This window comes from Erpetoichthys calabaricus, chromosome 18, assembly GCF_900747795.2.
Source record: "Erpetoichthys calabaricus chromosome 18, fErpCal1.3, whole genome shotgun sequence".
NCBI lineage: Eukaryota > Metazoa > Chordata > Cladistia > Polypteriformes > Polypteridae > Erpetoichthys > Erpetoichthys calabaricus.
The window spans coordinates 3,258,313-3,283,557 of NC_041411.2; the positions used below are offsets into that span (position 1 = coordinate 3,258,313).

At 42.4% G+C, this 25,245-nt stretch overlaps 1 protein-coding gene across 2 annotated transcripts in view; it reads left to right on the top strand.

Annotated features, from left to right (window-relative positions):
- The first annotated feature begins 3,501 nt into the window (after positions 1 to 3,501).
- The window catches only part of slc8b1 (solute carrier family 8 member B1), a 28,738-nt gene continuing 6,994 nt past the window's right edge, over positions 3,502 to 25,245 (top strand). The window contains exons 1-11 of one of the 2 annotated variants that reach the window (XM_028824020.2): positions 3,502 to 4,252; positions 8,985 to 9,137; positions 9,628 to 9,680; positions 11,405 to 11,462; positions 13,597 to 13,702; positions 13,924 to 14,091; positions 14,387 to 14,500; positions 15,033 to 15,095; positions 21,446 to 21,576; positions 21,718 to 21,859; positions 22,338 to 22,459. In XM_028824020.2, the coding sequence (XP_028679853.2) occupies positions 4,133 to 4,252; positions 8,985 to 9,137; positions 9,628 to 9,680; positions 11,405 to 11,462; positions 13,597 to 13,702; positions 13,924 to 14,091; positions 14,387 to 14,500; positions 15,033 to 15,095; positions 21,446 to 21,576; positions 21,718 to 21,859; positions 22,338 to 22,459 (1,230 nt within the window). In that variant the 5' untranslated portion in view covers positions 3,502 to 4,132. Of the gene's footprint in view, positions 4,253 to 8,984; positions 9,138 to 9,627; positions 9,681 to 11,404; positions 11,463 to 13,596; positions 13,703 to 13,923; positions 14,092 to 14,386; positions 14,501 to 15,032; positions 15,096 to 21,442; positions 21,577 to 21,717; positions 21,860 to 22,337; positions 22,460 to 25,245 lie in introns of both variants that reach the window. The other variant, XM_028824019.2, reaches the window with a different exon arrangement.

Genomic DNA, 25,245 nt, shown 5'->3' on the forward strand with positions numbered 1-25,245 from the left:
CTACCAGTCCCTTAAAATTATTAACATTTGATTTATATAGCGCCTTTCCCATGCGCAAAGCGCTTCACAAATATTTAAAGGAATACAACAGATATAAAAAGCAAAGCAGACATTGATAACGCAGAACACAAACTACCGTCAAACAGTTATGCTTCTCTATTGTCCGCTTTGTTCCGTTTGCGACTCCTCGTCGTTTCTGCGCTTGCTTGTCCGCCCGCCACTTTCAGTCTGACGTGAAGGCAGCGCCACATCTTAAAAACGGGCTCACTTTGGACCTTCAATTCAATCTCAATATGGAGTCACCGCCCCCCTGCAGCGCGCGTCCCACCGTCTGGGCGTCCCGTCTCACCTCAGCTTTCATCTTCCAAATCCACTTAATTCACGCTTTCTATCTAAAATGATTATCAAATCAGAGCGGCGCCTCGGTTTCCCCACATTGTTACCCTGTTGGGTTAATTGGCTTAGGGCTGCACAAGGTATCGGACGAGACTCATTTTTAAGTGGCATATAGCGCCTTCACACGCCTCCTGATTACAAGGGACTTTTATTTATGTTCGCACGTGCAATCCAGGATCACCTTGCAGTGATATAGGACATCACGATTATTGGAATTTTATTTTATTTTTCCTTCAGTGTGAGGCCTGGCATGGAAGCGCCTCCTTCAAGGCAACATGGGGAGTCAAGATTAGTGACTGAACCCTCAGCCTTGAAACTGACAGCTTTAAATAAACTTTCTATATTTCTCCAATGTTAGTCCCGACTGGAGTAATCACTTGCTCAGGGTCACCTGCTTTATGGCACCTTAGACAAGTCAGCAAAGCCAGTTACTCCATTAGGTAACAGAGGTGGGCACCAGTCATCTGAGGGGCACCATTTATGAAATTTAAGAGGCACCGAGAGGGGCCACTCACAGTCATGGAAGCTTATGGATACCAAGGGGGAACGTCTATCATCCCCACCTGGGATTTCAAACGGGCTTCGACCGACACTGTTCGTCAGGTCAAGTGTTATTTACACAAAACAATTTTATGAAGTGCTTTTCCATGGAGAAAGCTGCTTACTTCCTTCTACATGGTGAATCAATGGAGTTCAGATGCCAGTTTGAGGCTCCATTCTAGGTTCCCACCTGTTTCAAATTCATCCATACTCATTTTGAGCCTCCTTTCAAATCTGACACATCTCATGAAGCTGAAACCTACCACAGCAGCAATGGAGGTAAGGCAGGAATGAGCCTTAAGCCGCTGCACCTCCTTTAGACTCATAAGGATGTGTTTTTGAGGATGGAAACCAGAATCCTGTGAGAAAACATTCATACTACATACAGTAACTTGAACCCTGATCACTGGAGATATGAACCAAAACCATTGTGCTGGAGAGCATATTGAGAAGACATGCTGACCAGCAACAGATGAAATGATCCATATGCACTACATACAGTGAGCTGAACCCCGATCCCAGGTGGTGTAAGTCAAACCATTATGCCAGATAGTATTTTGGGAAGACACACAAGCCACCAGTTGACGAAATGACCCAAGTACAGTGTTGTGTTTGGCTTAATGCATTGTGATGATGAAAGGCGCTATATAAAACTGTAAAATCTAGTCTGCATGTGTTTGGTCATAATTAGCCATTTCATGTATTTAGTGTATCCAGTTCTGTGGTGGCACAGTGGCTGCATGGAAACAAAGGTTAAAGTCCTGGGTGGTCCCTGTGTGGAGTGCATATGTTTTCCCCATATCCCAGTGGATTTTCTCTGGGTGTTCCGGTTTCCTCCCACAGTTCAGAGACATGCAGACTGGGTGAACAGGTGATGTTAAATTGCCCTCAGTGCAGAGGTGTCCAACTTGGGTCCTGGAGCGCCGCAGTAGCTGCAGGTTTTCATTCTAACCCTTTCCTTAATTAGGGACCAGTTTTTGCTGCTATTTAACAATTTTGTATAAATTTGAATTGACTTGCTATTTAAGACTCAGACCCCTTAATTGTTTTCTTTTCCTTAATTAGCAGCCCAACATTAATGACATAAAAAAAGAAGCTGACCCGTGTCCAACACACAATATCTGAAAATAAAGAAAGGTGCAGGTCTCAGTAAGGTTGATCTGCTCAGGTCACCAAGACATTTTAATGGTGACCATAAAAAAAGAACATCGACAGTTTTGGAAATGTCTACTGAGGTAGAAGGAGAGCAGCAACAAACCGGATTTGAATAATGTGTTTAACAACAAGAATGGGATTCCATTTAAGAAACTGGTTGGAGTGAAATTGCTTGGAGTTTGGTACCCTGACTTAGCTGGACGTCTGTTGGCCTGCTTTCCATCTCTTTTCTGTTTTGGTGCGGTTTAAGAAAAAATATTAAGCAATTTAGGTGAGTGAATCTTAAATAGAGTAGCATGCACATTAAAATGATGGAAAAAATAGCTCATTAGCAGCAAAAACATACCCCTGATTAAGAATGGGGTTAGAATGAAAACCTGCAGAAACAATAGTTCTCCAGGAATGAAGTCAAAGACCCCTGCTGCAGTGTGTGTGACCATCAGCATCAAGTGACTCTGTGAGAACCCTAACTACAAAGAGGACTATTTCAGTTATGTTAGGTAGAATGCCCAGAGGGGACTAGGTGGTCTTGTGGCCTGGAACCCCTGCAGATTTTATTTTTTTCCTCCAGCTTTTCTATGTTAACTAATGTCTTATTTTAATTTCTTATTTTGTCTTTTATTTTTCTTTTCTTCATTATGTAAAGCACTTTGAGATACATTTTGTATGAAAATGTGCTATATAAATAAATGTTGTTGTTGTTTTAATTCTGAGATGGACTGGTTGTCTGTGCTGGGATTGTCCCTGCTTTGCACCAGTGCTTACTGGGTTATGTTCAGGATGAAGTGAGTCTAGAAGATGACTGGCTGGATGGCCTTATCCAGTTTACTGTGGTGGACACAACAGTGTCTGGTGGCGGACCTCACCTTACATTCTAATACATTTACATTTACAACATTTAGCAGACGCTCTTATCCAGAGCGACTTACAACAGTGCTTAGTAGTCTACGACTGTTCTTCAGTCTTTAAGGCTAGGATTAAATCTACTGTCATTAAACAAGTTACCGCTGACCAAGTTGTACACAAAACCATGCTAGAAGAAAATAATAGTAAGTTGTTAGTACAATTTTTTTTTTTTTTTTTTGAGAAAAGGGTAGAAAAAAAGTATGGGGACTTTAGTCCCCCAAGTGCTGTTTAAAGAAGTGTGTCTTCATTTGTGTCTGTGTGTGTGAGAGTGAGGGTCCTGATAAGCCTGGTGTATTTGTGCCCTAGCTAATTCGGAAGATCCTGAAGAGAACCTAATTGGTTCTTTCTACGCATTGTTTTTAACTCCCTGACACATCAGCCGGTGGTCTCGTCGTTAAATCGAATTACTAGCGCGTGCCGCCCCCCCAGTTCGTTTAACGGAACAAATCAGATCAAACACCTTCCGCTGCGCTCACGTTCGGGAATTCTCGCACTCAGGAAGGCGGCGGTCCCTTTAAGGAGGAGGTCACATAGGAAGCAGCGTGACCGCTCGCCTGGTTAGGAAGTAACTCGGTGGTCTTTTCATCCCCCCTCACACAGGACAGTCCGCAGATTGGGCAGGTGGACTGCGTGTCCAGTTTATAGTGACGTCCATGTGTGTTTGGGAGGGGCAGCCCGCGCGTGCAGATACTTCGCGTTTTCTTTTTTTTTTTTTAAGGTAAAGAGAGTTCGGGAAGCTTACGGACGTTTGCTCACGGGAACTTTTCAAGCTAACGGGTGCACGTCCGGCGAAGTGACCAGGGGCGCGATGGCAACCTGGCGCCCCCGTAAACTGGCATGACCACCACGACAGCCAAGACCTGGCGGCTTCATACGGTTTAGGCTACTGTAGATCGTCCGACGGACACCCAGTGCATGGACTCCCACTAACCGAAACGGGCAGACGGATTGTCCAGGTACACGCGACGCGACTTCTCCAAGGCGGAACGCGGAAGGCGAACGAGAAAAAGCAAACTGGGAAATCAAGCGAGAGGAGAAGCATGCGCCTTAAAAACACTGGGGGCAGTCGACACCGGACGGACGGGTGATAGTCATGTGAAGGAGGGCGTCGGACTAAGCAGCCCATTCGAACACCATGACCCGCTGGGGCGGCTGCGCGTTGCTTCTTCTGTTGCTGCTAGGGTCCGCCACCTGCTCGGGACGGGGTCTCGCTGGAGCAGCGCCGGATTGGAGCGCACGGGACAACGACACGGAGGTGAGTGAACGGGCGTCGGGGGTAGACACACAGAACAATCCTATTAAAAGAAAGTTTAAGAAAAATAAGCGTCGGAGTTTGCTGAGGGAGCCGCGTGTTGTCTAGAGTCGGCCGACTTATTAGGGGAGAGCCCGCGTGACCCGAACGGGGTCTGCGTATTTAAAGTGATTTGATCACAAACTACCCGCAAATTATTTAAAATAAAAAACAAAAAATGGGCATGCACATTACTTTTTTGACACCTATAACCAGCAGCAGGAGGATCCTCCTTGATATATGCCAAACATCGAGGACCACCTGCAAGGTTCGACGAGGCAACGCGATTACTGACGGCGGGCCAAAACTCATCAACAATCTTTATTGTATATAACGCCTTTCACTATGTGGAAGCTGCCCAACAAAAACGGGTTTTAGAAGTAACCAGATGGTCTATTAATGCTGGAGGCTCCTTCTCAGCAGCTTCCTCCTTTAACATTTGAATAGTATTTTACTTGTTTTTGTGGTCGCGTGTTTCCATTGAGGATTTTCTCCCACAACCTTCACCGTGGAGTACGCAAAGTGCTGCGATACTCTCCATCGTGTCCGGGGTGCGTTCATACGCGACCCCTCTTTAAATAAGCCTGGTTTACACTTGACGCGTCAGGGGTGAACGCGAGGGCCGCGCGGCGAAAATGACGTCAGACAAGGGGATACGCCCTCGACTCGGATTTTTTTTCCCTAACTAATTTACAGGGCGATGTGGACGCGGTTGAGGTGTTTGCAAAATGGTGAATTTCAAGGACGGGCTGGCTATGTGGTTGCCAGGATGATCAACAGATGGCTGAATGCGATGCAACAGATCATCAAAATGCAAGGAAGACCATCAAAAGCATTTGCTGATCACGTAGGTCCACCCTCACGAGAATATTACACTCTCTCCTTTGGTCAATAGGTCTGACACTACGCCTTGTCCTTGGTTTCCTCTTAAAGTCAGTAATGGCAGACACACCTTCTTCTTCTGTCATTAGCAGAGTCTCACATCCTGTGCTGTTGACATTATTATGCGGCACTGAAACTGTCACTTATTGACTACAAGAATATCAACATGCAGGTCGGACTGGGTGCCACAAGTATAAACGCTTTGGCCGGACACATGCCGTAAAGCATAAATCGGGCTTAAGAAGTATGGGGGTCTGATAGCGCGACCTATCTGTTGTTTGTACTTGTAATCGTGTAGCCACGCTCCAAAGCGAGACCAAAACATTAACAACCGGGGATTTGGTGGGGTGCGGATGTCTGAAATACTAGGATGGCAAGATGTGGTAAGTTTCCCCAAACTTGAACAAGTCTGAGCTCCAACAGTTCACCTGCCAGAATTCAACATGAAAAAGCACTTCATACAATTCTGTTATTTGGAGTACTGGCCCATACTGACTAAGGCAAGGCACTATAAAAGACTGTGATGGGACTAAATCCTGGATTTGTGGTTCAAAGAACGAAATTCCAGCTGATGTAACACACCATTTTATATCCTGTACAAATGGCTATTTATGCCAAGGTGGATGGGTAGTTGGGAGTCCGTATTACTTGTCAATAACCAGTTACTTCCGGTACCAAAATAAGCTTAATCTGGGTACTATACCAGCATGTACCGTGCAACCTGTGGACACACAAATCTTGTTTGGGCCTCCTGATGTTCAGTGGCTTCTGAAAGTCATGAACTGGGAGTCCAAGTACAAATCAGAATCGACAAGCCTGATGATCATATCTAATAACCTTACCAAGAGGAATGGAAAGAAACAACAGTAAATTTACTGGGCACGATGGCACCCGTTTAAAGTGGCACTCACTTGTGAGTCGATCAAAAGTCGCTAATTATGGAGACATGCATGCGTGTGGGGGTGCGAGAACAAAACGCCCGTTGATATGAGAAAAAACGTGAGCGGTGGCGTAACTAAGAGGGTGCAGACTGCACTGGACGTGGTCATCAGAGGGGGTGACACCCAATTCAGTCTATTAAAAAAAAAAAAAAAAAAATTGTGCAATGTTTCAGGCCAAAATCACCGAGGGGTTGTTGAAGGGGGGACATGCTTGATGAAATGTGGGTTGGTATTTCCAAGGGTTAAACGATTGAGTGTCCGCGTGCCATTAATAGTGGGAATTCTGCCGCTACGTTAAATGGTCATTGCATTGTTTGTAGTATGATCAACTCTCTGTTGGGGAGGTCTCTTCATCGAGTGGCCCAGGGGCCTGCGAGGGTCTCAATCCACCCTTTGGTTACTGCACTGAGTGAAACCAACACTGGTGATGCCACTGCATAGAGGAGTCCACGTGGATCTTCTAATCAACAAGATGGTTATCTTTCCATATTTCATAAATCCATGATTACACTGTTTCTGTCTATTAAGGACTTGAGACCTCTGGTTAGGGTCGAGATGCCAAGTGCCTTGGTGATGAGAAACGAGGGGTTTTACTTTGTGCATTTCAGTTTAATTTTTTGATTCAAAAGTTTTAATTCTTCATACAAACCACCAACAGTTTGATCTCCCACTTAGCAAATGGGTGGACCGACTTTGTGCAAGTGAATAGCCTGTTCTCATAACCGCTGTCCTTACGTTCTCTACTTGGCACTACTTGTGTGAGCAGTTGTAGTTGTGGTGAAATGACCTCCAAACCAGGCCCAGAACTTCACTGAGCTGCCTAGAGATAGGCCTGGCCTCAAATTCAACAGGCAGGCTTCAGCCTGCGCAGACAGACAAAAAAAAAAATACTTTGAATGTTTCGAATGCACAAACATGTCCTTCAAGGGAGAGGGTAAAAGTAAAACCTCCGGCATGAGAGATGAGGTAAATGATAAACTTTAAAGAAATAATATCCGAAACACTCCTAATGGCTGACAACAGATTAATGGAGTGTCATTTAAAACTGTGCCCACTTCATATTGCATTCACACAGGTTAACACTCAAACGTTTGGTTCAGATTTTTTGGGGATAATGTCAGCCTGGACTAGTAAATGGGGAGATTGTGAGCACCCAGTACCTTTCAGCAGCGTCAGGCTCATGTCAACTGGGGGCATTCCTGCAGCTGCTGTTGACGTCTCTACCCGCTTAACCCAGCATATCCACCACCACAAACATTTCTCCATGGCCCTCGCATCACATGCGTTTCTTTGCCTGCCAAGACACTCGTTCTCTTGTGATTCGAGTTTGCACTCCTGCCGGTCATGGTAGCTTAGAAACCTGAGCTGGTTACACAGAATTACGACTGCTCAGCTCTGAGTATGCTGGGGGGTTGGGGGGTAGGGGCAGGGAAGGAGAGTGGCTACCAATTGTCATTTAAATGAGCAAGAGGTGACGGGGGAGCAGTGGACCTAACACCTCCAAGGGGACCGAAACTAATAGTGTAGTGTGAGTAGGTGTGATGGTTCTCTGAGGCGGCCCATCATCCCATCGGAGGTCAGTTCCTGCCTTGCTCCACATGTTGCTTCTAGGTTAGGAAATTGGAAGGATGGATGATGAGATGGGGGGGTCCAGTAGGTGTACATGTCAACTGGGGTGGGCTAGAAGTACTGTGCATGTCCAGTAAGGATGGACAACGAGAGTGTGAGTGTGCGTGTGTCCACCAGGGATAAACAAAAACAATGGGTTTGTTTGTCCACCAGGCATCTCCTCGGCACCTAAGGACTCTTTGATGGCCACAATAAGGTCATATGGTGTCACTCCTGAAACTGCTTAATCCAAAGTAGGGGGATTTGGGTTTGCCGTGGTGTCTTAGTAGCACAGGGCATTAGGTCCAAGGTGCCAGTCCTGTAAAGAGGTGGTATAAATGGAGTGTGACAATATGATCAAACCTTGCCATTTAAGTACCCAGGCCTGCACTTAAGGTCTTTAGGCCTTTATTTTTGAACCTCCAGTTAACATTCAGACTGGCGCTTGGACTTGTGGCTGGTGACACTGGGGTGCTCCTGAAAATCTCTGGAGCAGCATGGAAACTAAATAATTTGATATCTCAAATGGCCTAGCACAGGGAGCACGCACCTGCATGCTTGGTGCTTGGACGGAGTGGTGGCTCTGGGGCTAGGGATCTGCACTGGCAATCGGAAGGTTGCCGGTTCGAATCCCGTAAATGCCAAAAAAGGGACTCTGCTCTGTTGGGCCCTTCAGCAAGGCCCTTAACCTGCAATTGCTGAGCGCTTTGAGTAGTGAGAAAAGCGCTACATAAATGCAAATAATTATTATTGGTGAACCACTTTAGAGTTCCCAGTCGACCTTAACAGTTCAAGGAGGCACCACCGTGTCTCCTCTGTTACTGGCTTCTTGATAAGTCGGGCTTTAATGTTACTTTACCTTTGGTCAGATAAAAAAGGACAACAAAGAAAGAGGAAGTGGTGACAGATAAGCAGCAGAAGCAAACCTGCTGGTGTCACCTCTACATAGAACAGGCTCTCCATTTTGCATGACTTTCCGGGGTGGATGGAGTGGTCAGTTCTCCCACTGGAGCAGCCGTGCCCACATGCTCCATGTTTGTTGCTGTGTGTGCCTGCCAATCCCTGGTCTCTCTACCCGAGTTTCTCCTTCACTGTTGAATAAAATGGCTACCCCTAGTTTTGCACCTTGGACTGATAATGATTGTTGCAGTTTGATACCCTGATGGTGACATGGTGATTAGGGGACTTGCTGGCGTGCCCCATTGACCCCTTCCTGTACTTTTAAGTCTGTGCCATTCCTTTTCTTTTCTTCTAACCCTCTTCAGTGCCGAAATGTGATGAAGTGTAATGCCTCGGAGCAGTGCTGGTTTGTGAAGCACATGAAGGACTGCAAGAACAATGATGGCTTCATTGACTACCTGCAGGGGGCGTTCTGCACCTTCCCCCACCACCTTCTTCCACTGGCAGTGATTCTCTATGTGAGTAAATCGGCAAAATTGGAAATGAGAGCACATGGGTCCTTTTCTTAAAGGGATTTTGACAGTTACATATATTGACCAGGTGGGCTGAGATTCTAAATACGCTAAGACCCCCAGCCTGGTTATAAAATGAGAAAAATGTCCACCCTGTTTATAAGACTCCTTCCTTGGCACCACTCTCCGCATATCAAACAGGATTTCGCTCTCGGAGGTCTGAAGGCGGATTGCCAAGTGAGTCAATTCTGTTGTATATAGCGCCTTTTGCTCATCAAGTGGCAAACTTTAAAGCAGATGGCATGGCCCTCCAGGTTTTCTGTGAATAAACTAGCAGATAGTACCTACACTCTCTGTACCATATTAGACTGGGGTCCACATTCTGAATCATTTCAGGCCATCTTCCTTTATTTAAACCTGTTCATGTAAAGCTGCTGTTGAAATGTTGGCACTCGGTGCCCTGTCAAGTAATCATCTCACTGTTCTTCTCCTGCAGATCTGCTGGCTGCTCTTGCTGTTTTTGATGCTTGGAGTGACCGCGTCCAACTTGTAAGTTTTAAGTGTTTACTTTCCCTTTTATTTTGTCACACGCTGAAACCACAATGGCACGGAGGTGGTCAAGCCAAGCTTTGTGAAATGCTGAGTTGGTCACCTGTGTGCAGAGGGAAGGCTACAGAGACACAAACCCTGCAAATCTTCTCTGGAAGGATAAGGAGTGGAAATAAAACTGTAGGGGGGTAGTGATTGGGATAAACACATCAAAGTAAGAGTCACTAGAAAGACGTGTTTAGCGAAGCCAACACATGAAAAGCTAAGTGGAGTCTCACATGGGATTTGTTTGTTCAGTGTGTGACGTCACGTTCAAAATCAGCAGGCAGACACGTAAATGACAAGACTAGAATGGATTTTTTTATTTGTAAAGTGCATTTCATTATTTTATATCTAACAATTATAAAATGTGAAAAACTTTTCATTTTACTGTATTGTTGTCCACACGTTGATCTGGCAAAATTTTACACCAGATGCCCTTCCTAACGTAACTCCATCCATTTATCCAGGCTTGGGACCGGCCTGAAAAAACACACTGGTTTGTACATCCCCTGTGGTTGGGTTCAAACTTTTTTCATTTTACCAATTTTATATTTTCTTATCTATAAAAAATTACTAATGTGACACAATTTCATTATTTGCATGTAAGATTTTTTTTGATATCTATAACAATAGTATAAAAAGCTACTAAAATGTGACTTAAATTTTTTGCTTTTGTTACTTGTTTATCTCTTAGTTTCACAATTTAGTGTTATTTTTCAGAGATGCGTTCTATTCTCATGTATTGTATGGCTTTGGGCCAAAAGTTTTTACTTATCCATTTATAATATCTTTCATATATACATATCTCTACATGTCTGTCTATATATATATATATATATATATATATATATATATATATATATATATATATATAATATATAATAGATAGATAGATGATATATAAAATATTATACGCCGTGGTGCAACGTTGGGGGCTTCGCCTCTGGCGCTGATGTCCGAGGTTTGGTTCCCAAGAGGGGTTGCAGTGAGTGTGTATGCCTGATGAGCCCAGAATTAGGGCGAAACACGTGTCGCGTACTCTTTGCATTATTTGACAATAAAACCAATATATCTATCTATCTATCTATCTATCTATCTATCTATCTATCTATCTATCTATCTACTGTATTTATCTATCTGGATATATCACCTTTTCTTGTTTCTTTTATAGCAACCTTCACATCTAGCTATCAGTTTTATAGTGCCTTTCACATCTACTTATCATTTATAGTACCTTACATATCTATCCTATGAATCCATGCTTTAGAGCACCTTTCATATCTTTTATAGTATTTTTATATCCATTTTATGGTGTCTTTCATATCTATCTATCCTTTTTATAGCACCTTTCACATCTATTTATATATACTTTTTTTATTAATTATGGCACCTTTAATATATATCTCCTTTACAGATTTTCTTTATCTGTTTATAGCATCTTCCATATCTATCTTTTACAGCATGTTTCAGATCTAGCTATTTATTTTATAGAAGTGATTTTGGGGAAACATGACTTTTTTTTTTTTTTTTAAACCAGTACATTAAAAGTAGTGTACCCTCAGTTGTCCAAGGGCTGGTGTGAACACAACATGGTTGGCTTTGAGGAATGCTTGACGCACACCGATTGAGATGCTCTTCTGATGTGTGTCAAGGCACTAAAAGATGTCTTTTTCTCATTTCAGCTTCTGTCCCAATCTGGCAGCCATCTCCAGTAGCCTGAAGCTGACCCACAATGTTGCTGTATCCTTCTAGAATTCATCTTTTATTATGTATATTATAATATACAATATGTGAGTGTGCACCATGTTTCTAATGAAGACCAGTAGTCAGTACCCAGAGACATTGGATCAACTAAACTGCAGCAAAAAAACCAAACTTTAAATGGTGTTATAGTGGATTCCATATTTCTGTAATTGACAGGTGAAGTGACTGACCATACAGTAAGTAGATAGGAGCGAAATAGAAACCTTGAGATTTACATTTGAACACATTAGTTTTGATGGGCATTTTGACTCAATTTACTGATTTCGATTCTTTTGAATGACCCATTTAAGTGAATCAATTCTTTTGATTTGCTTGATTCATTTGCAGGATTTGAGGCTGCCACCGATGGAAATTCAGGGAGTGGGTGGCCCCATGATCACCTCATAAATAATATAATGTAGATTTTATGGTGTAAATATGTAATAATATAAATTATATATTTAACATGTGTTACATTGTTGTGTTTCAGGACATCAAAGCATGATAACACATTTAAGACTCCAAATATAAAAGGGGAGGGTTATGTCAGTTAGGGCATCCGGTGTAAAATTTTGCCAAATCAATATGCGGACAGATGATCCACTGTGGCAACCCCTAACAGGAGCAGCCGAAAATAGAAGAATTTAAGTAAGATATTACATAACAGAATCACACGTGAATCTCGTTCTCGGGTAATGAATCGGCTGATGGGACAAGGGTCATGTGGCACATTCCCAGGAAATTCAATCAGCTGGAACTCAAAAGAATCATTGAATGATAAACTCTGTGCATTTAATTTTAATGAGGCATAAAAAAGTGTGCGTTAAAGTGGAAACCAAATAACTGTTCGAAAGTAGAATTCATGTTTTTATATGGTTGAGTTTTGTGACTAATTGGAATGTACAAAGGAACACGAACATTATTTTAATACTATCTACTATACTAGGGTGTTGTACCGTGTCAGCCATTATGAATGTAGTGAGAAGCCAAGCAAAATGCCCCCCTTTTATTGGCTAACTAGAAAGATTACAATTTGCAAGCATTCGAGGCAACTCAGGCCCCTTCTTCAGACAATTGTGATCAAGATGTAATCAATTGATTACACCTTGCCTGAAGAAGGGGCCTGAGCTGCCTCGACTGCTTGCATATTGTAATCTTTTTAGTTAGCCAATGAAAGGTGTCATTTTGCTTGGCTTCTCTCTATACTATATAATAAAACGCAAAGGTCTGTGTGTCGAGTCCCTCGGATCGATCTGATTGGTCAGTTTGGCTTTGTTGACCCAATGACAGAGGAAGCGAGAATGTGAAATGCATGAGGAGGAGTAAAGGAACATGCTAAAAGTGTTGCCTTCAAGGACAGGGAGTATAAAACTGGACAGGAGGCGAGAAAGCGCCCTGAAAATAATTAAGAGTCTGAGAAGCAGGCTATACATGAATGCACTCGAGAGACGGAGCGCTGGTGCAGAGACATTCACATACACACGCAAATACAGAGAATATAAATATGTTGATTTCTCATTTGCCAGTGATTTTAGTTCTAACTAAAAAGAACCATCAATCAGATGGGCAGTACTTGCACGTGCGCTTTAAACATCTAAAGGTTCAAGACACTCTGATGACATCACACATTAAGCTCTACTGAATCGGTTCAGTTATACTCGCGAATCACATTCCATGATTGACCCAAAAGAGTTGTTAAAAAAGAACCAATCATTTGCAAATAGCCGATCACTACCCGTTATCCACTAGAGGGCAGCACTAATGCTTAAATCAGCTACTGTAGAGAGTTTATTTACATCACTGACTTTTTATTAAAATACACAACGCTTTAATTTTATTACCATCCCAGGCCTGCATTTTCACATGAACCATAGAAGGGTGTACATAGCCTAAAAAGCCTAGCAGTAGGTAGGTTTATTCTGTGTAGGCCATAGTGTTAGGATTCTTTCTCTGGCTTTGACCTTTACATTTCTGGTTGCTCCATTTCTGCTTTTCTGACCACGTCTTTTGGCCTTTTTATCATCTCCTGTGTTTTTGATTACCCAAGATAGTAGTCTCAAGCACACTACTGTATGAATCAAAAGTAATTCTGCACGTTGACACTTGGCTTCCTTAACTACAACCTCCCCAGGGAGTAACCTTCCTCGCATTTGGAAATGGAGCCCCCGATTTATTTAGTGCAGTGGCGGCCTTCTCAGATCCCCGGACGGCAGGACTGGCCATAGGAGCGCTTTTTGGTAAGAGTCCTCTGGGACTATCCCACCTGAAGAAGGGTTGGATTGGGCAGATGTGTGCCCAAGAGGGCTGTCCCAGACTCGAAGCTTCCTGTTTGTGGGGAACTTTAGGACAGATCACAGGTCCAGTGCTGGGCCTGTGGTGAAAACCAAGGGGTTCTACTCGGGAGCCCCTACACCTGTTATTCCCCCACTTCTCCATAACCATTCTCTTTCTTATCCAGGTGCAGGAATTTTTGTTACTACTGTTGTGGCTGGTGGAGTTGCTCTTATGAAGCCCTTCACCATGGCTTCCAGACCGTTCCTGCGTGACGTCATCTTCTACATGGTGGCTGTGTTCTGGACCTTTTTCATTCTTTACACTGGGAAGATTAACCTGGGTGAATCTCTAGGTAAGCTTTGTGAAGAATCAACCTTGCGCTTCTAATTCTGATTGATTTTTGAGTGTGGGGCGGTTTTGTGTGTAAAGCGTGCGACTCAGTTTGGTGGGTGTTGGCACAACCGGACATGTCTCCAGCACAAAGACGACCAGAAGGAATATCCCACATCTTATTAAATTAGAAGCCTTCGGTAAGGTGGCTCAACCATCTGGAGAGAACAGGGTACATGGCAAACACCCCAGGGTGTAATTGGTAAAGTTTGGCCATGGCATGGCTACTTTGGATTGAAATGCCAACTCTCTTGCAGGTTACATCGCCCTCTACATCCTGTACGTCTTCACAGTGATAATCAGCACGGTGATATACAATCGACAGAAGAACCTGGTCCACACCCCACTTCAGAGAGGCTCCCCAGAGTCAGGTAAGCCACTCTGATATGGAATACCAAACGTCTTCTAAGAGTCAGAATGGCAACCACAGCCTCGACATCAAACATTGGCAGTGGATAAAGCCGAGATGTAAGAAGGTTTCATGAATATCCCATTTATTTCTAAATTGAATGTTGAAGTGAATGTCCCCCAAACTGTCCTCCAAGTCTCAAACCCTACTTCTTTAAAGTCTGGCCAAAGGCAACATTAAAAGACTAGATTTGGGTCAGGATCATGGCCTACGATGTGGATTTTTATTTTTAAAACGCCACGGAAAGAATTATGGCAGACTTCTAATGATAAAGAAAATGGAGATGATGAAATGTAGTCTAAAAGGTTTGCAAAGTTTGAAAGCAGATTTGTGTTATAATAAAATTTAATGACTATAATCGTAACTCTTATTCTGGGAGCATATGGTGGCACTTTCCTCATGCCACTCGGATACACCTGCACTGTCATGGCGTAGCTAAGAAAAACATTTTTTTTGTGTCTCCTTTTCTCTCCCCACCCCCCACCAATTTGTAGATTTGCTGCAGGACTCAGAAGACTCGGGAATCCTGTCCTCAAATGGAACCATTCAGGACTATGGTAATGACATTATTTTAGATATATATATATATATAAAGACAAATTCACACAGTACAAATAAGTAATAGAGGTGGCACATATCCTAGAAATTATTTGAATTGGTATTAATTCACTTTCAGTCACTAATGATTATAATGGTAAGTGACAAAGAAGGCCAGCCTGTTAAATAATGCCACCTTAGGCAAGGCACCTACTGCCCCAGGCTGGAGACGATACATTTAGTTAACGTCCATACAACTTCTTTTAAAAATGACATTTTTGAACAAAAATGATTAGTGTTTCACATTGTTTATGAAATTCTCCATCCATGCTAAAACAACCAAAAACGTGTATAACATAGCTGTTTACGTACACTGGGCACGTGTGCATCGGCAAAAATCCTTGACTCCAAAACAAGGTTATTATAGTTTTGCCTTTTTATATTAGTTTTTATTTCTATATTTTTTCTGACCTTACTTGGAAATTCAGTTTAGTTTTAGTTTTCCTTCATTATGTATTTTTAGTTTTAGTTTAGTTTTTATTTCACATTTCTATTTTATTTTTATATCTATTAGTATTCAGTTTTAGTAATTATGGCATGGAGCTCCTACGGAGTTTAGTTTTGTGTCACAATCGGACAGAACCGTACACTTAACAGATTTGGATACGAGTTTAATGTTAGTGGAAGCTTACTACACTGCCTGGTTTACTATCTGGTTTTGCTTTTGTCTGATAAAAACAATCAATCAAAACTAGATAGTGAATATGAACAATTTTACAGTTTTATAATTTTTAAAATAATTTGTCATGAAAATAATGGGGGCTTAGGAAAAACAGAGCTCTTAGACTTGAATGCAGACCCCACCTCACTGTATTGAGGGAAACAAAGAAAAACAAGCATGTAATGCGAAGGTTAGGGGCGGTGAGACTTGAATAGCCCACCATAAAGGACAGTAAACCCATCATGAGCAGAGCAAGAGCAGGTAATAGGAGTACAGACAGGCATAAAACAACAGAGACCGCATCTGTGATTAAGAACAATAGATACATTATCTAAAGCTGTTTATCCAGAGCAGGATCACAGAAAACCTGGAGCCTACCACAGCAGGTTTGGATGTAAGGCAGGAAAACTCCCTGGTCTGCAATTTAAATGATACGGCTGATGTTAACAACAAAAAGATTAATATTCCAACTATCTACTTTGAGAGAGAGAGAAAACATTGAAAAAAGGGAGACAGATATTTTAAAATATAATCCTGCTAATGGATTACTTTCACAATATCAGGTATTTTGAGTTGTGAATATGAACTAAAAAAGATAAATTAATAAATCTAGAATAAATAGAAAAACCCATTGGTATGTTTAGTTTTTCATCGCTTGGCAGACTCTCTTCGCCTGCCTACCTTTGTTTGTGTTGCTTCGTTGTTAAACGATGTTTTTAAAGCAAAAGTGATTGGTCCATAACAATATGATGACCTTGTCAGTCTCTCGATCAGCGACGTTTTATTTTCAAAAATCGGGAGTGGCCTCCCCGAGACTTTCTCATATACTCGGATACAGGGATGGATATTTGAGGAGTAAACTGCAAGACAAGGATTATATTTTTATATTATGTACATTAAGGAACCATCAACAACAAATCACATCAAATTAATAATATATTGAACAATTATTATAAAAGTAAAGTTGAATAAATCGGACTCTGCAGCCGCTTGAATAAAAAAAAAAAAAAAATCGAGTATGTGTTTAGATAAAGTACCACTTCCGGGTGATGGATTTGGTCCAGAAGTTAATACAGATTTACAGCTGTGGTGTTACAACCACATGCTGAATTTCATCCATCTATCTAGTTGCATTTTTGAGTTACCGTGTTTACACACACACACAATTCCAAAAAAACTGTATTTTTGGACTCTGGGAGGTCTATAACGTCAAGATGCATCAAAATATTGAGGTCGAATTTTTTCATGATTAATACACTTCGTATATGAGAACATAAAAAAGATTTCTCCTGTGCGAAGTGGCAGGTGAATTGCCGTCAACAAAGAGCAGTCACCTGAGAAATAAACCGAAATGTTACTCACTTGTGATTTTTCTGTCCATATGGTAAACGTTTTGTTGAGCAGCACATTCTGATTGCAGCCGTATGAATTACATCTTGATATACAACAAGCACAAAGAAAGGTGGCACAGTAAATCGCTTCCATTTCACACGCTTTACGCACCCGCACTCCGCTCGCTTTGTCACCGCAGTTGCTGTGTGAACAGCCGCCCTCCGTCACCAACTGCCGATCACTGGATGAATATGTGCGGGCGGCTCGTGGGGGAGGACTTTCTGTATTTAGGGTTAAAGACTAACGGCAAGAATATTCATTCAAAAACGAAAACTAAAAATATTTAATAAATTATTTTATTTCAGTTAGTCTTTCCAGCTACTTTTAATAGTTTCATTTAGTTTTAGTTTTTCATTTTGGTCTTAATTATTTTATTTCAGTTTACGAAAATGTTTTTTTAATAATAGTTTCAGTTTTGATTTTAGTTTTCGTTAACTATAATAACATTGACTCCAAAACTGTGTAGCAGCTGGTAAATTATTTACCTTGGCGAACGTATGCAGCATTCAAACCGCAGAAAATTCAATTTAGATGTGAACAGTTAAGCAACTCCTCTATGTCAGTTATGTGGGAATATCTTCTCCCCCCCCCCCCGACGCCACCCCCACCCCACGACAAGTGACCAATGAGAGAACAAAATGTTGTAGTGAGGAGGATTCAGTCAAGAGGGGGTATGTAAAAAATGTATACCAATCCAAGCATAATTAGAGTTTGTGTTTTCAAAACTCTTTGTTTTCACCCATCCGTATTATAACGCTGAGCTGGCGCTTTCCGAAATGTACAGCTCTGGAGAACATTCTCAAAAGTCTCCTTTTTCAGGAGTTAAAGATGCCAACAGAGTGTGGGCAAAAGGCAAAAACATATACTAATGTCTGCTTTTTAAACAAAAACATAGCAGTGTGGATGTAGCCTTAATCAACGTCCAAAACATACAGGTGTCCCAATACCAAACTTCCATAATGTTCTGTACCTCCCCTCGGGATTAATAAAGTTAATCAAAAATCAAATCCATGGAATAATGACTAAAACAAATAAATATTTTTGGAAACACACAAAAAAAAGTGAATCATGATGACATATACGGGTCAAATTTGACCCAGTTTTGTGCTTGATGTTAGTAAAAGCACTCTCATTTGTTTGAGATGAAATGTGATTTTTCTTACATTTTCCCCAATTAATGAATGGTAAAAAATGTAGACATTCCATATTTTATACAGCTTCTAATTTTTTTTTTTTTTTTAAACCTTGCTGTGCCTTTCGGGTCAGTTTTGATCCCCCATTTTGACCTTACTGGATTTTACTTTCTAATTATAGTTGCTTAGTTAGTTGAAGACACAACATGTCCGGTTGGAGGCAGGACCTCTGCGTTTTTCCCAGTTGATTCTGGGGTCCGTCAGCAGTGTGTTCTGCTCCTACTCTGTTCAATGCTGGCATGAACTGGGTGTTGGGCAAGGTCGTGGCGTCCAGCAGCTGTGGGGCATCTGTTGGTGAAGAGAGATTCTGTGACGATGCTGTGATCTTCGCGGAATTAATGGAGGCTCTGATCGGGGTGCTCGAGAGACTGAGTGAGGAGTCTGAGTGTCTGGGCTGGTGAATGTCCTGCTAAAAACCAAAGATCCAGGTCTTTAATGGCCTCTTGGGCACGGCCATCAGCAGTGTGTCTGTCTGGGGAGAGAGTGTCGACCTCATCGAGAGGTTTACTTACCCCGGAGGGGACATCATGTCTCTGGTGACTCTTTCTATGAAGTCAGTAAAAGGATTGGGAGAGAATGGGGGGTCATGAGGTCGCTGGAAAGGGGTGTGTGGCGCTCTCGATATCTATGCAAAAAGATGAAGGTCCAAGTCTTTAGAGTCCTGGTGCTTCCTGTCTTGCTATATGGTTGCGAGACATGGACGCTATCTAGTGACCTGAGGTGAAGACTGGACTCCTTTGGTACTGTGTCTCTCCGGAAAATCCTTGGATACCGTTGGTTTGACTTTGTTTTGCTCATGGAGTCCTGAATGAGGCACATGACCTGCATTGTGAGGGAGCGTCAGCTACGGCACTATGGCCGTGTGGCGCATTTCCCCGAGGGTGATCCAGCTCGTAAGATCCTCATTGTTGGGGACCCAAGTGGCTGGACCAGGCCAAGGGGTCGCCCACGTAACACCTGGCTGCGGCAGATGATGGGTCATTTCCGGAGGGTGGCACTGGATTGCGTGTCTGCCTGGGGGATTGCCAACCAGGATCCTGAGTAGTTTCGTTGTGTAGTGTTACCAGTGCATGCTCTCCAACTTGACTTGACTTGTTAGTTGAACACCCATAAAAATACCATAAATCTCATTGGTTCTGAAAGTTAGGATCGTCAATACATCTGGTTTGTGTATAACACAGATCTGGGGTCAAAAATGTGGTGTTCAGGGCACCTATAAGGCAGTGATAGAATTTAGTCAAAAAAAAAAAAAAAAGCCCTGTGAGGGTTAAAACAATACCACACAAAAATAGTCCTTAACAACAATAAAAAATGTATAAACTCTTCACCACTTCTGTTTAAGTCTCCGAAATACTATTTTTGTTGAGTTTTTGCGAAACAAAACTTAGCTATTTGGCCTTTCTAAATAACCTTGAAGTTTCAAACTGCAAGCTAAAAAAGGTGCCCGATTTTTTTAAGCTGACCACGTGCAGTGCAAATATAAGAGGCATTGTACATGTGACTGACACCTTAAGAACATTCCAGAAATTAAAAAAAATACACAAAAAACAAGTCTATATATACATATACGAGGGACATTCAAAAAGTTTCCACACTTTTTTTTAATTCCATTTAATAAGAATTTCCAAAACAAATTACATCACTTTTCTATATACAATATACTGTATACTCGCGTTTAAGTTCTCTCACGAATAAGTCGGGGCTTGATTTTATTATATAATTTCCGGTATTTTATAATGTCGGTCGTAAAAGTCGAATGCGGAAAACTCACGCTATTGGTCCGAGAGATTACGATATGCTAATGCCCACCTGAGAGAGTCACCATAGAGCACACGGCCTTCTTTTTCTGTGTATTGTGCCAACGTGACCACACGGTGATACCCGAACTATTAGGAAGTGACGTTTGTACCGTTTTGTGTTTTTTGTATCTCACACCCTCATCGTAAGAGCATCCCTTATCTACAATGGAGCATGTGATCAGAAGAAAATATGAAGCTGGTTTTAAATTAAACATCGTTGAAATAGTGAAAGAAATTGGTAACTGCGCTGCTGCAACAAAATTCGAAGTTTCTGAGAAACTGGTGTGAGATTGGAGGAGACAATAAGATGTACAAAAAAAAACGTTGCATTTTTGAACGGGCATATAAGTCCGGGTCTGATTTTTATGATTTTTCGGGTTTCAAGATCCGACTTATACGGGAGTATATACGGTTGTCACCTTCATTATGCAATTTTCCCAGCGACAAACCAAGTTTTTAATGTCCAATTACTCCTCCCTCCCGCCTTCACCGTTTCCAACGAAAATATAAAAGTGCGGAAACATTTTGAACATCCCTCATAGAAAAATTGGCAAAATGAACACCAATACCATGCACTGACCTGTACCTTCATAATATGCATGCACAGTTTTGATTCTTGGAAGTTTCTGGTGGGACGAAGTGGTGAGCTCTTCTGCGATATTCAAAACCTTTAAAATGGAAATATTTCTCACTGTTTTGAAAGGCAGTATATAAACAAGGTTCTGGACGTGTAAGTAATTCTTAAGGTTCATACTTTGTCGTATTATTAATTTATAATAATGAAAATGCCACCTGAGACAACCCCCTCGCTACACCAGACTCTGGTGACAGAGTTTGTAGATACATACTGTATATATGAAGGGGTACCAGGGGCCGGAAACCATAGAAGGCCCACTGCACAATATGGAGACGGTGTTTACAAATGGATTTAGAAGTTCAACAATGGTCAAAGAAGTATTAAGCTAAAAGGAGGAGTCTGACACCCGTCCACATCCAATAACGACAACAACAATCACAAATTTCATACCACGATTTTGATGAATGGATGAGAATTCTGGCCCCTGGTGCACCTTCAGTCCATAAAAAGTGGATACCTGCTTGCTGGTCTTCTGTGGTGCAATCGGAGAGCAGAGCAGCCATGTTTACTCCTAGAAAATAATGATAGAGAGATAAAAGAAATGCTCAGTTCAAGTCGTGGACTATTGGTCTAGCACTTGAGTGAAGAAATGTCATCTAAAGATGGTTAATCATTTGTTTTTAAGCAGAAAATGAGTACCAGCCACTGCTGCCTTACACAGAGTCCACAGTTCAAAGCTTTCTGAGCTCCATTAACCCTCTGGACATTCGGAAATGGCGGAGAAGGAGATGGTACCAGAAAGTCATTAAGGTGATCAAGGTGAGTGCTGGATAAGTTCAAACCAATGACCACGGTCTCCTGCCACAATCTCCAGGCAGGGAGGTAACTGGCATTCGCCTACTGATTAATGCCCACGTTTTAAGGTGTTGTGTGTCTCCTCTCCATATTGTCTCTTACCAGTTGCCGATGGAGTTCATCCTGCTGCTTACAGTGCCAGTGGTTGATCCAGACAAGGAGGATCACAACTGGAAGCGGCCTCTGAATTGTGTCCACTTGATCACCGGGCCACTGACCTGCATTATGACCTTCAAAGCGGGCACATGTAAGTGATTTCTGACATCATCTGATACGGGTAGAAGGTTATTCACAGACTACCAGAATAATTTCCATTACTACAGTCACACAAGGGCAACAGATGGTGCCATTTCCACTGCCATCTCACAGCTCCAAGTCCCAAGTTTAGCTCCTAGCATAGCTTCTGTCATGGAGTTTAACCAAACTCCCTGTCCCCCCACTTCAGTTTTTTTTTTCCCAAAACTTGCTAAGACTCCATTTTCCTGTGACTGTGTTGGCTCTTTAATTCCTAGCTACCCGATTCTATCGACCCTAAATTGGAATGTGCATGACTGAATTTGGACCCTTATTTTCCATTTGCTAGTGGATTGGACCAGAGTAAAAACTCTTCTGCTCTAAGGGGTTAACCCAATGGCAGTGTGGGTCAGGCAGAACTGGGACAGATGGTGGGTTTTGATTTTCTGGACTTCTCCATACAGCATATCTGACTCATTTTTTCCTTTCAGATGGACTCTACCGTATCTCAGGGGACCTTCCTCTGTGGGTCCTCGTCCTACTTGTTGGGCTTTTCCTGGCGGGCATTGTGTTCTTCACCACCACCAACCAGGAGCCTCCAAAGTATCATTTTGTAAGGAGAGTCTCTGCCTATCCTGCCTTGAGCTTTTTGTTTTCCTTAAGACCAGGTTTGGGGGCCCGGGGGCCAGGTTTAGGTGGGTAAAATTGCATTTTTGATTGGGAGTTGTCCCATTCATACAAAACAAGTTATTTGAATATGAATTTTGGAGATTGTTTTAAAAATAGGCTTTGGCTTTACCACTGCAAATTGTGATAAATATGACAATTGCATTAAAATGTCATGATTTTGGCATGCATTTTATTTTGTAGATTCCGTTTTATTGTGTCGTTACGATTGTAGAGGGTGAGCCAAAATGGAGTACCACATTTCTCAAAGTCATTGCGCGAGGTAGAGGCAGCCAAGTTGGTTGGGGTGGGGGTCCTTTGATAGGCGATCCCTAGTTTTCAGTCGGCAACATGCCTCAGTCCGGTGGGCACCGTGCTTTTGTGGTCTGTGTTCTTCAAAAACAACAAATCTTTTATCACTAAGTAACGCGTCTTCCGAACGCACTTCAGCATTCCTCCTAATGGTGACGTCCCAAATAGGAAAACAATTCTTCAGTGGGTGCAACAATGAACAGAAAATCTCCAGGCCGTCCTCGGACTGTACAAACACCTGAAAACATCCAAGCTGTAAGGGCATTAATTTTGCAGTCTCCTAGATGTTCAGCGCACTTCTGTCTTCTGTATTTCCAACACGTCTTTTGAGGAGGATTTTGCATGAGGACCTTAATTTTTCCATCCGTACAAAATGATGGTAGTGCAGGAACTCGCTGGGAGAGCCGTAGAGAGTTAGATAGATAGATAGATACTTTATTAATCCCAAGGGGAAATTCACATACTCCAGCAGCACCTTACTGATACAAAAAAACAATATTAAATTAAAGATTGATAATAATGCAGGTAAAAAAAGACAATAACTTTATATAATGTTAACGTTTACCCCCCCGGGTGGAATTGAAGAGTCGCATAGTGTGGTGAGGAACGATCTCCTGTCTGTCAGTGGAGCAGGAAGGTGACAGCAGTCTGTCGCTGAAGCTGCTCCTCTGTCTAGAGATGACACTGTTTAGAGGATGCAGTGGCTTTTCCATAATTGATAAGAGCCGTTCACAGAGATGCCATCACCAAATGACATCAGTGACGAGGCACATTTCCATTTGAATGGCTGTGTAAATAAGCGAAACGGTGGCTATTGGGCTGAAACCAACCCTCGTGAACTTCATCAGAGACCCCTGAACAGTGAGCGGATAACAGTTTGGTGCGCCGTTGCAGAATTTGGCATTGTAGGCCTTTACTTTTCAGAGGAGTGGGGAGCAATGGTCACAGTCACTTCAGAACATTACATTGAAATGCTAGAGAAGTGGAAGAAATGGATGTGGTGGATGCCTAGTATCAACAGGATGGAGTACCAGCTCATACGGTGCGGAGATCCATGCAAGTTTTGCAGGAGATGTTTCAAGGGAGTGTGGGTGTGTGTGTGCCCTGCGGTGGGCTGGCGCCCTGCCCAGGGTTTGTTTCCTGCCTTGCACCCTGTGTTGGCTGGGATTGGCTCCAGCAGACCCCTGTGACCCTGTGTTAGGATATAGTGGACTGGATAATGGATGGATGGATGTTTCAGGGGAAGCTGATCTCCCTGCGTGGTGATGTCGGACGGGCGTCACATTCGCCTGATCTCGCTCCGTGTGGGGCTCTCTCAAGTCGAAAGCGCCGACCTCAAAACCTTGAAGCCCTCGAGGATGCTATTCGCCACAAAATCGCTACTATTCCCCTTGTAATGGCCAAACGAGTCGTGTGAGTGGAGTGTATCGCTAATGATGGCCACCACCTCGAAGACATCATTTTTAAAACACAGAGAAAAAATCTATTTGGTATACCATTTCTTGCGTTTATAATGAAATTTTTATCCCGTAGCGTTTTTGTAGAATAAACGTTTGAAATGTGGTACGTCTTTTTGGCTAACCCTGTATTTCACTGCGAGCCCCCCAATTCTGCACTTCATTGTCATAGCCACACTGTGTGTAGTGACACTTTTGGCTGCTTCCACATGACCAGTGGAGTCGTGACACTGAACTTCATCACACGTTTGGTATAAATGAGGACGGCCTGTTCAACCAGACATCCAAGTTTATGAAAGAGCCCTATAAAAAAATAACCAATCGCTGGCTAGCACGGTTATGTATCGGGTTTATTTTTGTACTTTATAAATGTGTTTTATTTATTTCACCCTCTTTGTAGTTTTCTGATGAGGAATTTGATTTTGTTTATTTGTTTCTGTATGTTTTAACTACGTTAAGAATATAACATTTAAAAAAGTGTTAATGCAATGCCATTAAGTCATCAAGTGACTCTTGGTGTTGTGCCAATGGCATTAAAGCCAGAAATTGGGGTTGGGGGGGGTCACTGATTCATAGTTATCTCCAGCTTGACTACCTTTTGGTTCATACTAGAGAGGTTTGTCTCCTTTTGTGGTTCTGTAATAAGAATATAAGTTTAATGTCATTGTGCTCTGTGCAAAAATTATTTTATAAATCCACTCACATGTACCAAAGTTAGCACACAGGGGCTCTCGGCATTTAGAACTGCTAGGCAAGCATTTGAAGAGGGAAAGTACAATGCCCATTTTCGTAGTTGGACCTATTTCTGTATGTTAGAGATGAAATTGAATCATCTCCTGGCCTTGTTTGGAACCTAAGTAAGGGCTTGCACGTATAAAAAGACTTCGACAGCAGCGAAACATTTTGAAGCCGACGGACGGATGGGTGATATCGTCATCCGTCCTGAAAAGCCTTCCAGCGCAGT